This window comes from Trachemys scripta, chromosome 2 (genome assembly GCF_013100865.1).
Source record: "Trachemys scripta elegans isolate TJP31775 chromosome 2, CAS_Tse_1.0, whole genome shotgun sequence".
Lineage (NCBI taxonomy): Eukaryota > Metazoa > Chordata > Testudines > Emydidae > Trachemys > Trachemys scripta.
The window spans coordinates 58,652,542-58,668,160 of NC_048299.1; the positions used below are offsets into that span (position 1 = coordinate 58,652,542).

At 45.4% G+C, this 15,619-nt stretch overlaps 1 protein-coding gene across 3 annotated transcripts in view; it reads left to right on the top strand.

Moving 5' to 3' along the window:
• Nucleotides 1–15,293, top strand: part of STK31 (serine/threonine kinase 31) — a 103,946-nt gene extending 88,653 nt beyond the window's left edge. For all 3 annotated transcript variants that reach the window (XM_034760640.1, XM_034760641.1, XM_034760639.1), the window contains exons 23-24: nt 2,502–2,570; nt 14,980–15,293. In XM_034760640.1, coding sequence (XP_034616531.1) covers nt 2,502–2,570; nt 14,980–15,210 — 300 coding nt within the window. In that variant the 3' untranslated portion in view covers nt 15,211–15,293. The remainder of the gene's footprint in view (nt 1–2,501; nt 2,571–14,979) is intronic.
• The last annotated feature ends 326 nt before the right edge of the window (nt 15,294–15,619 follow it).

Genomic DNA, 15,619 nt, shown 5'->3' on the forward strand with positions numbered 1-15,619 from the left:
ACTTTAAAATGTTGTTCATAGCTGTGGGAAAAATGAGCTAGGGAGTTCCTAGTGGGTGTGGGAGTTAGTGGTGGCTGGCAGGGTGAAGCAAAAAGATGTGTGTGTGTGGGGGGGAAGCAGGGGGTTGAGGAGTGGCACACAGATTGGAACATGGTCAACAGCTGCAGCTGTACCAGTGGTCCTGGAAAGAGGCAGGAAAAAGTGGCCTATATGGGAGGAGGAGGAAAAGTGAATAAAGAGGTGCAGAATTGGCTGGTGAAGGCTGGTTCTACCTAAAGAAAGGTTTGTAATATGATGTGACAATCGCAGCTCTCTGAAATCTTATCAGTTCCATAGGTACATCTGTCTGTTTCCAGCCCAAATTCCAGATCGATCAATACACATGTAATTATATAATTGCCCCCTTGTAATTCAAATTGGTATAGTAGCGTCACCGTACCTCACTGGGTCACAGCTGAGAATGTCAAATTCAGGACAGACTGCTGAGAAATAGGGCAGATGCATTCCACACTGGTGGTTATTCTATCATTAGATTATACCCAGCCAGTAAAAAAAATGAACTTCTGTATCACCACACTGGTCACACCACAAGAGGTCAAAAATGCAATCTCCTTATGCATTCGAGCCCTTAGCTCACCACCCAGACGCTGGACTTTACAATGAGTGATTACTGAAAACCAATTTTATCAGATATAGAGTTCTTCCAATCCCAAGGGATCAGCCACATAGCCAGGTCAATATATAACTCCAATCTTACTCAATAATCACGTTGATACCAAACCTTTAGTAGCTAAAACTAAAGGTTTAATAATATAAAAAAGGAAAAAAAAGAGAGTTATTGAATGGTTAAAGGATTATAGACATAAAAGTGATTTTCAGTGTTCATAGATCAAGATCACAGCAGTAATGGAATAAACTGCTGGCTTGCAGAAGTCTCTCCGGAATCAGATTGGGGGTCATCAGTCCTTGTTTAAAGCTTCCTTGTTAGAAATCCAGTGCAGAGAAATAAAGCAGGAAATGAAGACAAAATTAAGATGTTTCAGGGGTCTTTTATATCCTCTGCCACGTGCATGGAATTTTTACTGTCCCAAACAAAGCCCATAGCCCCCTTTGTGGAAAGTTACTGGGCCAAGATGGATTCCAGGGCAACATGAGCATATCATATGTTTTGCTGAGTCACAGAGTTTGGTCATTGGCCCCTTGGTATCTGAGGAATCTTCAGGGAGAGCTGTCTGGCGGGATGAGTTTCTGCTACAGCCCGTTGTGAGAACTGAGTGTCCTTGATGGGCCATCAACACATAGGTATCTAACCTTGATGTAAATCTATTTGAGAGGAGTCACCCAGGAACAAACACATTTGAGATACAAATAATAGTCAATATTCAGAACTTTAGATCTAAAGATGATACATGGATTTAACCAGGATAATCATATTTGATAGCTTGTAACTTTTCCATTTACACCTTACATGACACACTTTGTACAAGTTTTGTTGCAGTTGTATAACCAGTGGTTATATCAATTATATAAATGGTCATATTCAATCATACAGCATCACAGGTTGTATTTATTGTTTGGCACAAACTCTTATGCAGTGATACTGTGCAGCATTAAACAGCTGCCACGGTTTTGTCCCAGACTCTGCAGAAAAGATGTAATATCCCTCATTGATTAGTACTGTAGATTGCTATTTGCCATCAGAGGTGAGGTAAGTCTCTGTTTAGTCAGTATTGTGCACTTTACTCCATACTTCAAAAGAAATTGTCAGATTGTCAATATTTTTAGGCCTCTTGCGACATGGACCAGTCAATGACTGAGAATTGAGACATGGCCATTCTCAGTTTGGTCCATGAGGTTTTAGAGTTGTGGGCTCAAGCACTGTTCCATACAATAAAGGCTCATAGGCCTGGTGTGTATATATATGTTTCCATCTTGGTCTGAAGATGTTTCTCCTACAAGCTTCCTTTGGTCATAGTTTAGAATTTTTTGCAAGGCAGTTACAACAAGAACCTTATTGCTCTTATGGGTAGGATACGGTGTGACTGAGGGGTGGCAGACAGGGCTAATCATCTTACAATATACTAGTAGGGCTTCTTCTAGTAGTACATCTACAGACAGATCCATGATTCTGGAGTTTGAATCTCATTTTTAAAAGGCTCTGCTCACTTCCCTTGGAGCCTCTGATAGCTTTGTCTACTTTTGATACTAAAAGTAAAATTTCTAGTGGTGGTTATATCTGTATGAATAATGTAGGTGGCCTGGAAGCCCCCTTTTGGGTTTTCCAGTACTGTGAGTCTGTACTAAAGATTTCTGGAGACTTATTCTAAAGCTAGTATTCCCATTTCATTTGGAAAAAGAGATCTCCTTGACCAGTTTTTACCCCTCTGTAAAACTAGAGGTGAGATAGTAGCATGCTTTAGAGATGAGACTCTAATTTTTTTTTTCTGAACCATACACAGTCATATTTGAAGTTATGCAGGGATTGTATTTTTAATTTGCAGCTGTTTGTTGGAGATCAAGAATTTAAAATTAAGGAAAATGGAACCCCTGAAGTGGATGAACTTAATATGGTATGTGAACTTCCTTATCTGGCAGCTAAGTGAGAGAGACAGAATATAGGCCATTGCTGTTTAGTTGGTTTTATTAAATGTTTGGTTAAAATGCCATGTTTATAAAATGTTTAATTGACAGTTGGGCTGTAAGAATTCTCAGTAGCATATACAAATGGAATCATTATTGAAAAGGTGGAAGAGGATGAAGTTCTCTTAATATTCACAAGAAATAAACCACTTGCCTCTAATGTGTTTATCTAATAAAGCTAGTTTACATGCATATAATTTTACAAGTTTAGGGCAAAACTTTCAAATGTGGATGCCTTAAATTATGCACCTAAATAAGGATCTGATTTTTTCAGAGGTGCTGAACACCTACATTTGAAAATTTTGAACTTAGTGCTTCCTGACTGCTTTAAGAAGTATGTTCTCATGTTAATGCTGAAAGATTGCACGTAATTCTAATGGAAACTGCCTAATCTTTTAAAAATGTTCATTGCTATTACAAAAAGTTATTCTGTGCCCTTCACCATGTAATTTAGGTGTCACTATCAAACACACACTAATTTATATTAATATTAAATTAATATTTCATTAATATTAGCCATAAACAGGAAATCAACAATTTTATTGGTAATGTCAATTTTAACAAACCGTTACTATTTGAAAAACTGCAAACCAGAATTGAAGAGGTGGTCTATGAAATAGACTGGCCCTGTTCCATTTAAGGCTTTATTGATCTCCTTCCTTCTGTCCCTCTGTTTCCGCTCTTTCCTATGCATTTGTTTCCCCATATACTTGTTTTTACCGAAATCTTCAACAACCTCCCAGCAAAGTCCTGTGCCTAATTCACAATAGCCTGTTTGCCATTGTCACATCTTTAGTAAAAGTAAAAAAAAAAAAAAAAAATTCACTCTGTATTTATACAATGATTACATGTACAAAAGTGTCAATCATCTAGCAATACAGCGTTTATTACAAATCTGAAACATTAACCGTATTATAATAATAATAATAATAACTTAACTTTGGCTGAGAAGCCATCCCTTAAACTAACAAGTTTAGCATATCATCAGAAAGCTGTGCAGATTTATTAAAAGTTAAAGATTAGGCTATTGTGAAAACAATATTTAAGACAAAAACAAAACTGAATATTTCACATGAAAATATCAGTTCTGACTGCCCTAGGAGTTAAAAAGCAAAACAAAACCCAGTTTACCCAGAACCATTTGTCCACTGTATATTTCAGCACATTATTATGTTAGAGGAGACAGTCTCTTTGAGGGCATGGCTACATTCAAAACTCCGAAGAGCTGCCGCGGTAGCGCTTTGAAGTGCGAGTGTGGTTGCGATGCCAGCGCTGGGAGAGGGGCTCCACCTCCCTGAGGGGATTAACTTACAGCGCTTTACAGTGCTGTAACTTGCTCTGCTCAGGGAGGTGTTTTTACACACCCCTGAGCGAGAAAGTGGCAGCGCTGTAAAGCGCCAGTGTAGCCATAGCCTCAGATGGGAGTTTGCTGAAACACCTAACACCCAATGTCAGGAAGGCTAACATAGCAGGATAAAGAAATCTGTCTGCAGTTCAACACATAGCAGGCATGATTATCCACTATCATGCATCTTGCATAATCACTTGCATCTGTGCAAAACTCTGTCACAGGTATGAGTGGAGAATTCTGATTCTGTATCATGCTGCAGTAACTTTGCACAGATCTAAATGACTATCCAGAGTGCAAGGCAGTGGAGAATCATCCCAGCCCCTCTCAAACTGGTAACATTGTTTAATTCTTAAATACTGAAAAAAATTAACTTCCCCCTTGCTACTTAAGGCATATAGGAAAAACCTTATTTTTTTAGGAAAACAGAAATAACAAAATCCTCAGGAGATCAACATCATCATCATCTGGGTCAACAGTAGCTGTCATATGACTTCCGCTGTACTGAAATACTAATTTTATCAAAAGTACTCTGAATTACTTGCATCCAAACTCAAATGGGTGAGTCCAGCTTGCCAAACTTTGTTTTCTCTGATCCAATAGTTTACATACATTTGGAGTTGTGAAGAAATGCTTTTTCTACCCAAAAACAATGAAGAATCCTTGTTGGGAATAGTAATGTATAATTTCCTTTTGTAGTTTTTTAGCTGTTAGCGAGCAAGATTTCCTTTCATCAGTGAATAAATTAGAATGCACCAGGCAATATGGTTCCAATCAGTATATTATCATTGGTAGTTTGAGATTCATCCTTTCCATGTTTTGTACATGAAGCATCTGAATCCAGGGGGAAAGCCATCCATACTGCTCTTGGATTCCAAGAATTTCAGTAAGAAAACTTGGAGTGCTTGCTCATGTCCATTCCAATGAAGGTGTGCACCTCTCTCACCGTGTGCACCGCTGCTGGAAAGTTTTCCCCTCAGTGGTATCCATTGGGTCGGTTCTGGTGCCCCTTGGAGTTGCACTCTCATAGTGCCGGTATATAGCGTCCTGTCAAGCCTCTGCCCCCCCAAGTTTCTTCTTACCGCCCATGGTGGTCTCTGGAACTTCTGCTTGTCCTTGCATTCACGCAAGTACTCTCTTCAGTGGATTTTGCCTTTTTCCCCTCCCTGTATATAGTTAATTATAGTAGCTAGAATTTACAATTTAGTGTTACTTAGGGTAGTTATTAGATTAGAATCCTGGTAAATATGGTTACCCCAGTTCCAGGACATGCCTCGGTTCCTGGGGTTTAAGCCATGTGCATCTTACCATAAGCCCATGCCCATTAGTGATCCCCATTCTAGCTGCCCTAAGTGCTTGGGAGAGGCCCACCGACGGGAGCGCTGTAGGATTTGTAGAGGGTTCAAATCCCATATCTTAAAGGACAAAGACCAGAGACTTAAATTCCTCATTATGGAGGCAGTTCTCCACCCCTTGGAGCTGAGCCAAGCCGTCTTGGCACTGAGCACCTCTACCTCGGTGACAAGTGCACTGGTTTCTCTGAGAGACAGGTAGCGCAGCTTGGTCTCATCGGCATTGAGGAAGAACTCTTCATCCATGTTCCGGGACTTGTGGCACCACCAGGGTTCTCCAGCACAGAAAAGGCTTACGCCTCAAGGGGACGCCCGGCACCACTTCCAATCACCGGTGCCGAAGAAAAAGCAAAGGAAAACGGACAAAGGGGTGCTCCCCAACTCTGAGGTCCGCCAGTCTCAGGGAAGTCAGCAGAGTGCAACTTGTGCCGGGCCACTTGCACTCAACAGCTGCCAGTTCGGTACCGTTGACTCCAGCCCAGGGAAGAGACCCATCAAGTCCGGTACTGTTGGACTCCCCACCGAGGGAAAACCATCAGAGTACAGCCCCGGCTCTTCCATCCATGCCAGAGGCGTTTGAGGCAGCAAGGGACCTATTATCTCTCCCAGTATCGCTTTCCCCCACCAAGTGTGATAGGGCACCGGAGGTGAGAACCTCCACCGTGCCGAGGCCCCAGGTGCTGTCGAAGGGGAAACTGGTAATAAAGAGCACTGATTGTCTCCCTCCCACCACCAGTTGATACCACTGCATTCTGGTTGCCAAGAAGCAACTCCTCACAGTCGGACTCTGAGGCAGAATCTTACACTTTCCATGTGAGCTGACACTGGTCCAACGTGAGCCAAAGGTTCCCGCTAGTGGCCTGGCCAGCACAGGGGCAGATGCCTGTGCAATGGCCTTTCTGGAATCCCAGGGTGTTCCACTCAGTCAAGGGGTCACATGAGGAAATCATATTCTGTTGTGTCAGTGTGTGCAGCCCCTCTGCCATTCCTCTTGGTACAGGAACCACGGCCCGGTACCGAGCCCGGCATCAATCTTCAAGACACGTCTCTCTTTTTTCAAAACAGGCTGACTCTAAACTTCATAACTTGGAAGGATTCAAGGGCCACACTGAAGTCCCTAGAACTACACACCCTGGCTCCATCGAGGAAACACTTTAAGCCCCAACCATTGCCCTATTTCTACCAGCCCCAATTGAGGCAGGATTTCCATAAGAGGCGGGGTAGGAGCTATAAGAGGAGGCCTCCTCGTCGGCCCATGGGCCTGACCCTGCCAGACTATTGTTGGGGTCTAAGCAGGCTTTGGGTGACCAGACATCCCATTTTTAAAGGGACAGTCCCATATTTAAGCCCTCCTGCGGGTGTCCCAATTTTTTTTCGTTACAATGGGCAAATTGTCCTGTATTTTTCTGTCTACCCTCCATCAGTTCTGGTGGGTCTTGCTGTTGGCTGGATTCCTGCTTGCCAGCCGCCCACCCATCAGTGGCAAGTGGAGGGTCCAGTGGCTGACGATTGGGGTGGTTGTGCAAGGCTGGTGGCGGGGCGAAGATGCAGTGTGCGGGGCTGGCCGTTCCTCCTGCCGGTCTGTCAGTGTAGCCCTCGCTGCATGCCAGCTCTCGGCGAACAGGGCCCTTACCCCTGTCCCGTTTCTGTCCAGCACTGGCTGCTGTGCACTGTGAGCTGCGGTGGCTGGTGAGTGCGGGCAGACACCAGCTGGCAGCCAGTTCTGTGTCACCTCTGCTGCCCACCGATTGGCCCTTTATATGCTCCCTCTTTCGCTGTCCTCTCCCTGCTTTGCCCCTTCACCCGTCTCGCTCCCAGCACTGTGTGGAGAACTAGCCTCTGGTCAGAGTGCTCAGCTCACCAGCAGCCTGGCCAGTAGGCTCCTTCCTTCCCCCACTGTCTCTGGCTGAGTTGGTGCCCCGGGAAAGCCCAAGACACTGGCCTGGGGCACTGGCCAGGAGGAGCCGAGCCCTGCACGTGCTAAAGCCCCGCCTAGTGCTGGCACCATGAATCCTCTCTGCCCCTCAGCTAAGGTAGGGAGGAGAAGAGCGATCTCCACGCTGTTCATGCTCCGAGCTTGCAGGTTCCACTGCAGCCCCCAGGGCAGCGGCTTAGCACTCTCTTCACCTGCTTCACAGCTTGGGCCCTCTCATGGATGCGTTTCTCCTCCCTTGGAGAGACCATCTTTACTATGTAATCCTCCCCTTTCCTCTCATATACAAGGTCCAACTGAAGGTCTGAGAGGAAGGCACGAATCTGATCCTGATTGCCCTGGCCTAGCCTCACCAGCACTGGTTTACCACCCTTCTGGACCTTTCGGTGGAAGCACCAGTCAGCCTACCTCTTTCCAGATCTCATCTCCCAGGATCACGGATGTTTACATCATCCGAACCTCGAGTTCCTCCATCTCATGGCCTGGAAGCTCCATGGCTGAACCCCTTGGAGGTAGCATGCTCAGGTCCAGTTCAAGAAGTTTTTCTAGGGAGCAGAAAACCATCCCCTTGGGTCACCTACCTGGTGAAGTGGAAAAGATTCTCAGTCTGGTCAGTGCAGAAAGAGGTCTCGCCCATGCGATCATCAGTACTGTGTATTCTGGACTACTTGCTACACCTGAAGCAGCAAGGTGTATCTTCAATTAGATACTCTAATTGAAGTACCTGGCAGCGATCTTGACTTTTCACCCCTGGGTGAACAGCAGGTCCATCTTTGCAAACTCGCTCTGGTAGTTCCTTTCTCAAGGGGCTGGATAGGTTATACCCACAGGTGAGCCAGCTGATCCTGCCCTGGGACCTTAACCTGATGATGTTAAGACTCAATGATCCCCATTGGAGCCCTTGGCAACGTGCTCTGGTAGCCATCACCTAGACCAGAAGGGTCTCGGAGATCAGGGCTCTTACTTCAGATCCTCCGTACATGGCCTTCTTCAAGGGTAAGGTTCAAATGCGCCCTCACCCAGCCCTTCTCCCAAAGGTGGTGTTGCAATTCCACAACAATCAGGACATTTTTTCCCCGGTCTTCTACCGAAAGCCGCATGCCAACAGCCAGGAACAGAGGCTCCATTCATTGGATGTCAGGTGGCACTTGCCTTTTACATAGAAAGGACTAAATCATTTAGGAAACTACTCAATTTTTCATGGCGGAGGCAGACGGGATGAAAGGTCTCCCAGTCTCAACCCAGAGAATTTAATTGTGAATCACTACTTGTATCTGCGTGTGCTACGACCTGCTGAAAGTCCCTACTCTGGTCCTGACGGCACATTCCACGAAGTCCCAAGTGTCTTCAGCTGCATTCATGGCACGGGTTCCCATCCAAGATACCTGTAGAGCAACAATATGGTCTTTGGTCTGCACCTTTGCAGCTTACTATGCCGTCACTCAGCAAGCCAGAGACGATGCTGGATTCGGCAGAGCAGTGCTACAGTCTGCTTGTTGTTGAACTCCGAATCTTCCTCTTCCATCTGCTTGGGAGTCACCTACATTGGAATTGTCATAAATATAAAGGGAAGGGTAACAACCTTCCTGTATATAGTACTATAAAATCCCTCCTGGCCAGAGGTACAAAATCCTTTTACTTGTAAAGGGTTAAGAAGTTCAGGTAACCTCGCTGGCACCTGACCAAAAGGACCAATAAGGGGACCAAAATACTTTCAAATCTGGCGGGGGGGGCTTTGTTTTGTCTTTTCTTTGTCTGTCCTGTGTGCTTGCCAGAGTCAGATCAAGAAAGCAAGCAATCCAACTCCATTAGTATTAGTAAGTACTAGCGAAGGAATGCGTTAGCTTACTTTTATTTTGGCTTGTGATTTCCTTTGTCTAAGAGGGAGGTTTATACCTGGTTTTGTAACTTTAAGGTTTTGCCTAGAGGGGAGATCCTCTGTGTTCTTGAGTCTTTTGTTAGTCTGTAAAGTACTTACCATCCCGATTTTACAGAGGTAATTCTTTTACTTTTTCTTTAATTACAGTTCTACTTTTAAGAACCTGATTGATTTTTCATTGTTTTAAGATCCAAGGGTTTGGGTCTGTGTTCACCTGTACCAATTGGTGAGGATATTATTCTCAAGTCTGCCCAGGAAAAGGGGTGTAGGGGCTTGGGGGGATATTTGGGGAAGGTAGGGCTCCACGTGGCCCTCCCTAAATGTTTGTTTAAATCACTGGTGGTGGCAGTGTTACCTAATTCAAGGTACAAGGAAGGATTTGTGCCTTGGGGAGTTTTTAACCTAAGCTGGTAGAAATAAGCTTAGGGGGTCTTCATACGGGTCCCCATGTCTGTACCCTAAAGTTCAGAGTGGGGAGGGAACCCTGACAGGAATGGACATGAGAAGCATTCGAAGAAGAAAAAACCCACCCTCCTACTCCTCTGTCAGAGTTGGCTGGCAGGAAAGAACTGAGGGGGCAGCAGGACTCTATATACTGGTGCTATGAGGGCGCGACTCCAGGCGGCACCATTGCCAACTCGACGGATACCACTGAGGGAAAAAATTTCTAGTAGCAGTGGAGATGATGCGCACATACCTACATTGGACTAGACGTGAGCAGCACATCTTGAAGAACAACAGTTATGGAAGGTTAGTATCCGTTTTTAAACAAATTTCTCGTATGTCGGTTGACTCTTTCTGGGAGACTCTCTCAGTCCTCTGGTTGTTAATCCTTGCCCCAGTTCTCTGGAAAATCCGTTTTGGTTTTAAGGGCTTATCTATAATCAGTTTATTCAGAATAGTCTCGTATGCCCTTCCACAGACTCATGAAGGAGTCATACTTTCCTTACCATCACAGTCTCACCCAAAGGAGTGAAATCACTTCTTATCTTACCATAAAAAAAATTGCAATTGATGAATGTTCTTAGCTGGCCATAAGAAGGAAGCAGAAGCTAGAGATGGGATACTATACAGGTACTTATTTGACTATACTTGACTTCAACTGATATTCTTCCACTGACAGAATATCCACGACTGGGTCCTCCATCTCTACCACCTCCTCCACTTGCAAGTTCATATTGAGGGCCACCCTGCGCAGGAGGTCCTGGTGGGCACAGAGGTCTATGGGAGGGGGACCCGAGACTGCAGTGCTTGCCACCACCTCGTCAGGTGAGGAGGAGGAGGCCACAGGAGGGAGAGGGTTATCTAGGGCCTCTTGCTAAACTGGGCCCAGCTGTCCTGTGCCAGTGACCTCAGGGCCCGGAGCAGGAACCGGTGTTGGAGGAGGTTGTGTATCGGAAAGAGGAGTCACCACGGTCTCCATGCCTCCCGGGGTGGGCCGAGTGGCGGTAGCCTCTGGCACTCGTGGCTTGGATGGGGCTGAGCGAGAAGCACAAGACGGAGCACCCTGGACTAGTTGGTACACCCAGGGTGTCCAGAACAGCCATTGGGTGGGCCCTTGAACGGGACTCTGCTCCTGCACGTGGCTATGGTCCACACAGCGGTGGTCTGAGAAGCACGACTCTGCCTCCGATCCCAAAGAATGGGAAACGGAATGGGAAGGCCACGGAGGTGCTGAGTGGATTTGTACTGGGTCACGGCGATGGTGAACGGTGCTGCGACACTGGGGAGTGGTTCCGGGACCTGGAACGGTGCCTGGATCTGGACCTGGGTCTAGACGATGAGTGGCGTCGGGTCCGGGATCTGCTTCTTGAGGGTGCCTGGTGGGCAGAGCAGCGCCGCAACCAGGACCGGTGCCGCGAGTACAACCGCCGCTGCAAAGGAGAGTGATGCCGGGACAGCGAGTGGCGTTGGGAGCAGGAGCAGTGCCAAGAACGAGATCGGTGCCGTGGCTCAACCGGTGCCGATGGGTAGATCAGGGCCGGCTTGCCTTGGGACGGAGCCGCACATGCAGGTGCCGCACGAGGTTGAGGGGATGCCGATGCCGTCATGGTATCTGGAGTGGATGGCAACTGGATCTCAACCATGCTGCGTACCGGGGAGTCCAGGGGCACTGGACTCAACGGCTCTCCTCCCAGGGCTGGAGACAATGGTGCTAAGGTCGTAGACTGTGCCCCTAGGCGCTCTCCTGTGGGACCTGCCTCCAGCGGCGGTTCCAAAGAGGCTTGCCTCTGTGGGCCAGCCTTTTCTGGCTTCCAGTGCCACTTCTGGCCAGGAGAGTGGGAGCGGTGCCGGCTCAATGATGCCGGCTGTGGTGCCAGGGAGCGTCAGTGCCGCGGGTCTCAGTCAGAGTCCAACCGCGGTGCTGGGGCACTGCGCACCAAGGCACTCGGTGACGGATCTTGGTGCGCCGCAGGAGGTTGAGGGCTAAGAGCCGCCTCCATAAGGAGCTGTTTGAGATGAAAGCCCCGCTCCTTCTTGGTCCGGGGACGAAAACCCTTGCAGATCCTGCACTCGTCTGCTTGATGAGACTCCCCCAGACACTTTAGGCAAAAGTCGTGGGGGTCGCCCGTTTGCATGGGCTTTGAGCAGGAACCTCAGGGCTTGAATCCCGGAGCTTTGGGCATGAGCCCAATAGAAAATCGGGAAGGAGGGGAAACCCCCCACCCCAACCCACTAATACTAACTAACTATGAACTACTATAAATTATCAACTATGAACTATTATAAACTCGAAACTGTAAGTGTTAGGGAGTGTGGAGACCAGCGAAGCAGAACTCCACTGTTCCAACGACTGTCATGGGCGGTAAGAAGGAACTGAGGAGGCGCTAGGTCGGCTGGGGTATATATTGAGTGCCATGAAGGCACCATTCCAGGGGGCTCCACGAACCCACCGGGTGTTGCTAGGGTAAAAATTCTCCGATGGCTGTGCACACGGCATGCACACACCTGAATTGGAGAAACTTTTAATAAAGTATAGGCAAGCAAGTTAGAAAAAATATTAAAACTGTAAACAAAATGCTTAGTGCATCTGAAGAGTGTCCTAAAGCAATATCTGTCTGGGATTAGTTCCTTGGTGCCAGGAGTGTCACTATATTCTTCTTCAGCTGGCCTTACATATTCTCACTTATGGGTAGTGTGCCACCTTGTTGTAGAACCCTCTTCTAGCAGTGTCAGCGTCCCGATGCACTGAGGGCAAGACTGTAAAGGGGGACGAGGTTTAGGGTTAGCTGATGAGGAAGATATGTCGGGAGAAAGCAAAGATAATACTCCTAGCCCTGGCTTGGGCATGTCAGTGGTGGTTGACTGATCATCTTCAACTGGCCATTGGAGGCTTTATATGCCTCCCTCTGTCTCCAGACTTCCTGTCCCAGGAGTGGGCAGGGTTTTTCCACTGAGACCTACAGTCCTTTCGCTTGATCGTGTGGGCAATTGGACTTTGACTCTGTCTGCTCTTGAGCAGTCGTGTTCCCCATGTGTACAGAACATACTAGTTAATGCTGGAAAATGATCCACTGGAAACTGTTACTGCCTAAAGTGGTCCAGGTTTCAGACATGGATGTAGAAGAAGGCTGATTATTCTATATTGGCTTCCATTCCTTGTGTCCTGAAATACTTACTGTACAGAGAAAATCAAGGGTTGTCTAACTCATCCTTAAAGGTCCATTGGCAGCCATGTCCCCATATCATGGGGGGGGGGAGATAGCTCAGTGGTTTGAGCATTGGCCTGCTAAACCCAGGGTTGTGAGTTCAATCCTTGAGGGGGCCACTTGGGGATCTGTGGCAAAATCAGTACTTGGTCCTGCTAGTGAAGGCAGGGGGCTGAACTCGATGACCTTTCAGGGTCCCTTCCAGTTCTAGGAGATGGGATATCTCCATTCATTTCATCTCATCATGCTTTAGTTGATGATAGATCATTGTTTGTTCATGCTTCAGTTAAAAAGTTTATGAAAGGATTATCAAATGTGTATCCTCTTGTTAGAGAGAGACCCTGTCCTTTCTTGGAACCTCAGTTTGGTTTTGATCACATTGGTAAAATCTCCGTTTGAACCATTGCCTAAGTGTTCATTTTATCATTTATATATCAAAATGGCCTTTGTTACAGCCATTATGTCAGGTGATCCATGTTTTACTACTTTTCTTGAGGATAAAGTAATCCTTAGACTTGATCCTCAGTTCTTATGGAAGGTGGTGTCTGATTTTCATATTAATCCGCCTCCTTCAGAGCCTCACCCTCAGTGTGTTGGGAGGGGCGGGATTCGAGAGTGCTCTAGCTCAGTGTTTCTCAACAACTGGTCCATGGCAGCATCCTTGCTGGTCCCTGAGATTTTTCTGACACAGCTTAGGAAGGCAGCAAGCTGATCCCTAGTTCGAGAAACACTGCTGGCTGCTAGAAAAGGGTGAGTGTGAATATGCAGAGCCATCTCGAAGAACTCTGGTTACAGGTAAGTAACCTTCATTTCCAATTCAAAATGATCATGTGTTCCTTCATTGGCACTTAGTGTTGTGAATTTCAGATATCCAAACATAATTCGCCAAGCTATTAAATAGTTAATCGTCAAATCACCCTTTAATATTATTTTTTTTTTCATTTTTAATTTTACAAAAACAGTTTCATAGTCATGTAGTACATTGAAAAACAAATAAATGTATAAATGCACTTACACTTTTCTCTTCTGTAGAGACTTTCATGCAAGGATTTCAAGTACCTTGTAAACATTATTTAACCTCACTTTGTAAACATTATTTAGGTCAGCAACTGTTATGCCCATTTGACAAGTAAGACAGAGAGGTTAATTCTCCCATCTCACCCTGCTAGTTAGTGGAAGAGATGGGAATTGAATCCAGGATCCTTGGTTTAGTCCCCTTGTCTGACCACTGGCATGCGCTGTCACAGCAACTGTGAAGCAGATCCAACAGAAAAAGAAGTCCTCTGTACTAGGTGGGGGGAAATGAGAGACACAAGTGTTTCAGTATTCTCTCCTTTATTAAAGCTAGCTAAAGATGGTGCTAACTTGGGGAGAATGCCAAACACTAGCCTTTATAGAAGTGGTTCTCTTTTACAGTGTGTCTGAGCATTTTCAGAATCTAGTTCTCAAAATCAATTAACAAGGATCAGTGTTTTTTAGAGCTCTTGCTCAAACCGAGAACTCTCTTCTATTCCTCAGCAATGTATTGTTTTTTTTCCATTTTCCAGCACTTTTAATGTGTTAAGCTTTTGAACTGTAGAGTCCAAATATTCTAAGGTATAAATGAAGGGCTGATGATGAATTTAGCCGCTGTTGGTTTACTTTTCATTTTTTCTTTATCTGTCAGAGTTGGGACTAACAAGTTGAAAGTAAATCTTGAGACTTACAAAAATTACAGTAACTAAAATGAATGTAGTGGAGGGCACAAAGCAGTTTTAATTGATCTTTTAATTGTCCTACTGGTGTTAAGGATTTCCCTGATGATGGCAAATAAAAACAGTTAAAGTCATTCATTTATAATGGCTGTGGGAACTGGCACTGTGGACCATTACATGTTACTGAAGAAATTGCCTGAGTGTGAGATCCACAAGCGTTTAATGATTAACAGTGATTGTTTTTGTCAAGTTGTTAACAAGTACCGCCTCTGTTCAATGTGCTCAGTATTGAAATTATATTAGATCATCACTTCTTTTTTGCATGTGTAATATTTCTGGGCTCCAAGTACTTGGAAGAAGCATTGAGGAAAAATTTGACTTGTTAATGGACATTTATGGAGTTGGAGGCTTGCGTGTTTCTCCTGCTAAGTAAAACTCTTTTCACTCGCTTTCCCTTTCCTCTTCCCTTTTGTTTTCTCTTAGGATGATAAGGTTAAATCTCTACTCTTGAATCTGATCTGCAGTAACAGAATGACAGCTGAGCAAGTGCTGAATGATGACTGTTTCTTGTTGCCTGATGTGATCCCAGCTCCACCACAGAATGAACCTGGTGAAGAGCTTGAATGTGAAAAGACAGAGGAAAAAGGCGAGGACATCATCAGTTCTGACAACAAGACAGATGATGATGAGGAGGAGGAGATAGACCCTTCTTAGTAGGCCAGAGGACTCACCAGCCGTTTGCTTAAGTTATTTTTATTTTGTTTGAGTTCTAAAAAAAAAAAACAAAAAAAAAAAAACGTACAAGGGATCTGAAAGTAGTTGTCCTACGCTCAAATATTCAAAATATAAAAGGGTTTGGTAAGCATAACCATTTTTGTGTAATTACAGGTGTGGTCCCTTCATTGGGATTTCTTTTAAAAAAGTATGTTTCCGAATAACTATTTGAAGTTAAGAGCATGATGATGCTAATTGAGGCAGTAGCAAGGAGAAATGCTCTTAAGTTTGTCAATGCTTTGCTTTTTCATTTTGACCATTCTGAGGACCTTTCAAGGAGATGTTATTTACTGGTGGGAGAGCTGTTAGCCGGATACCAGGAGATCAGACGTGTGGAATCATGACTCCT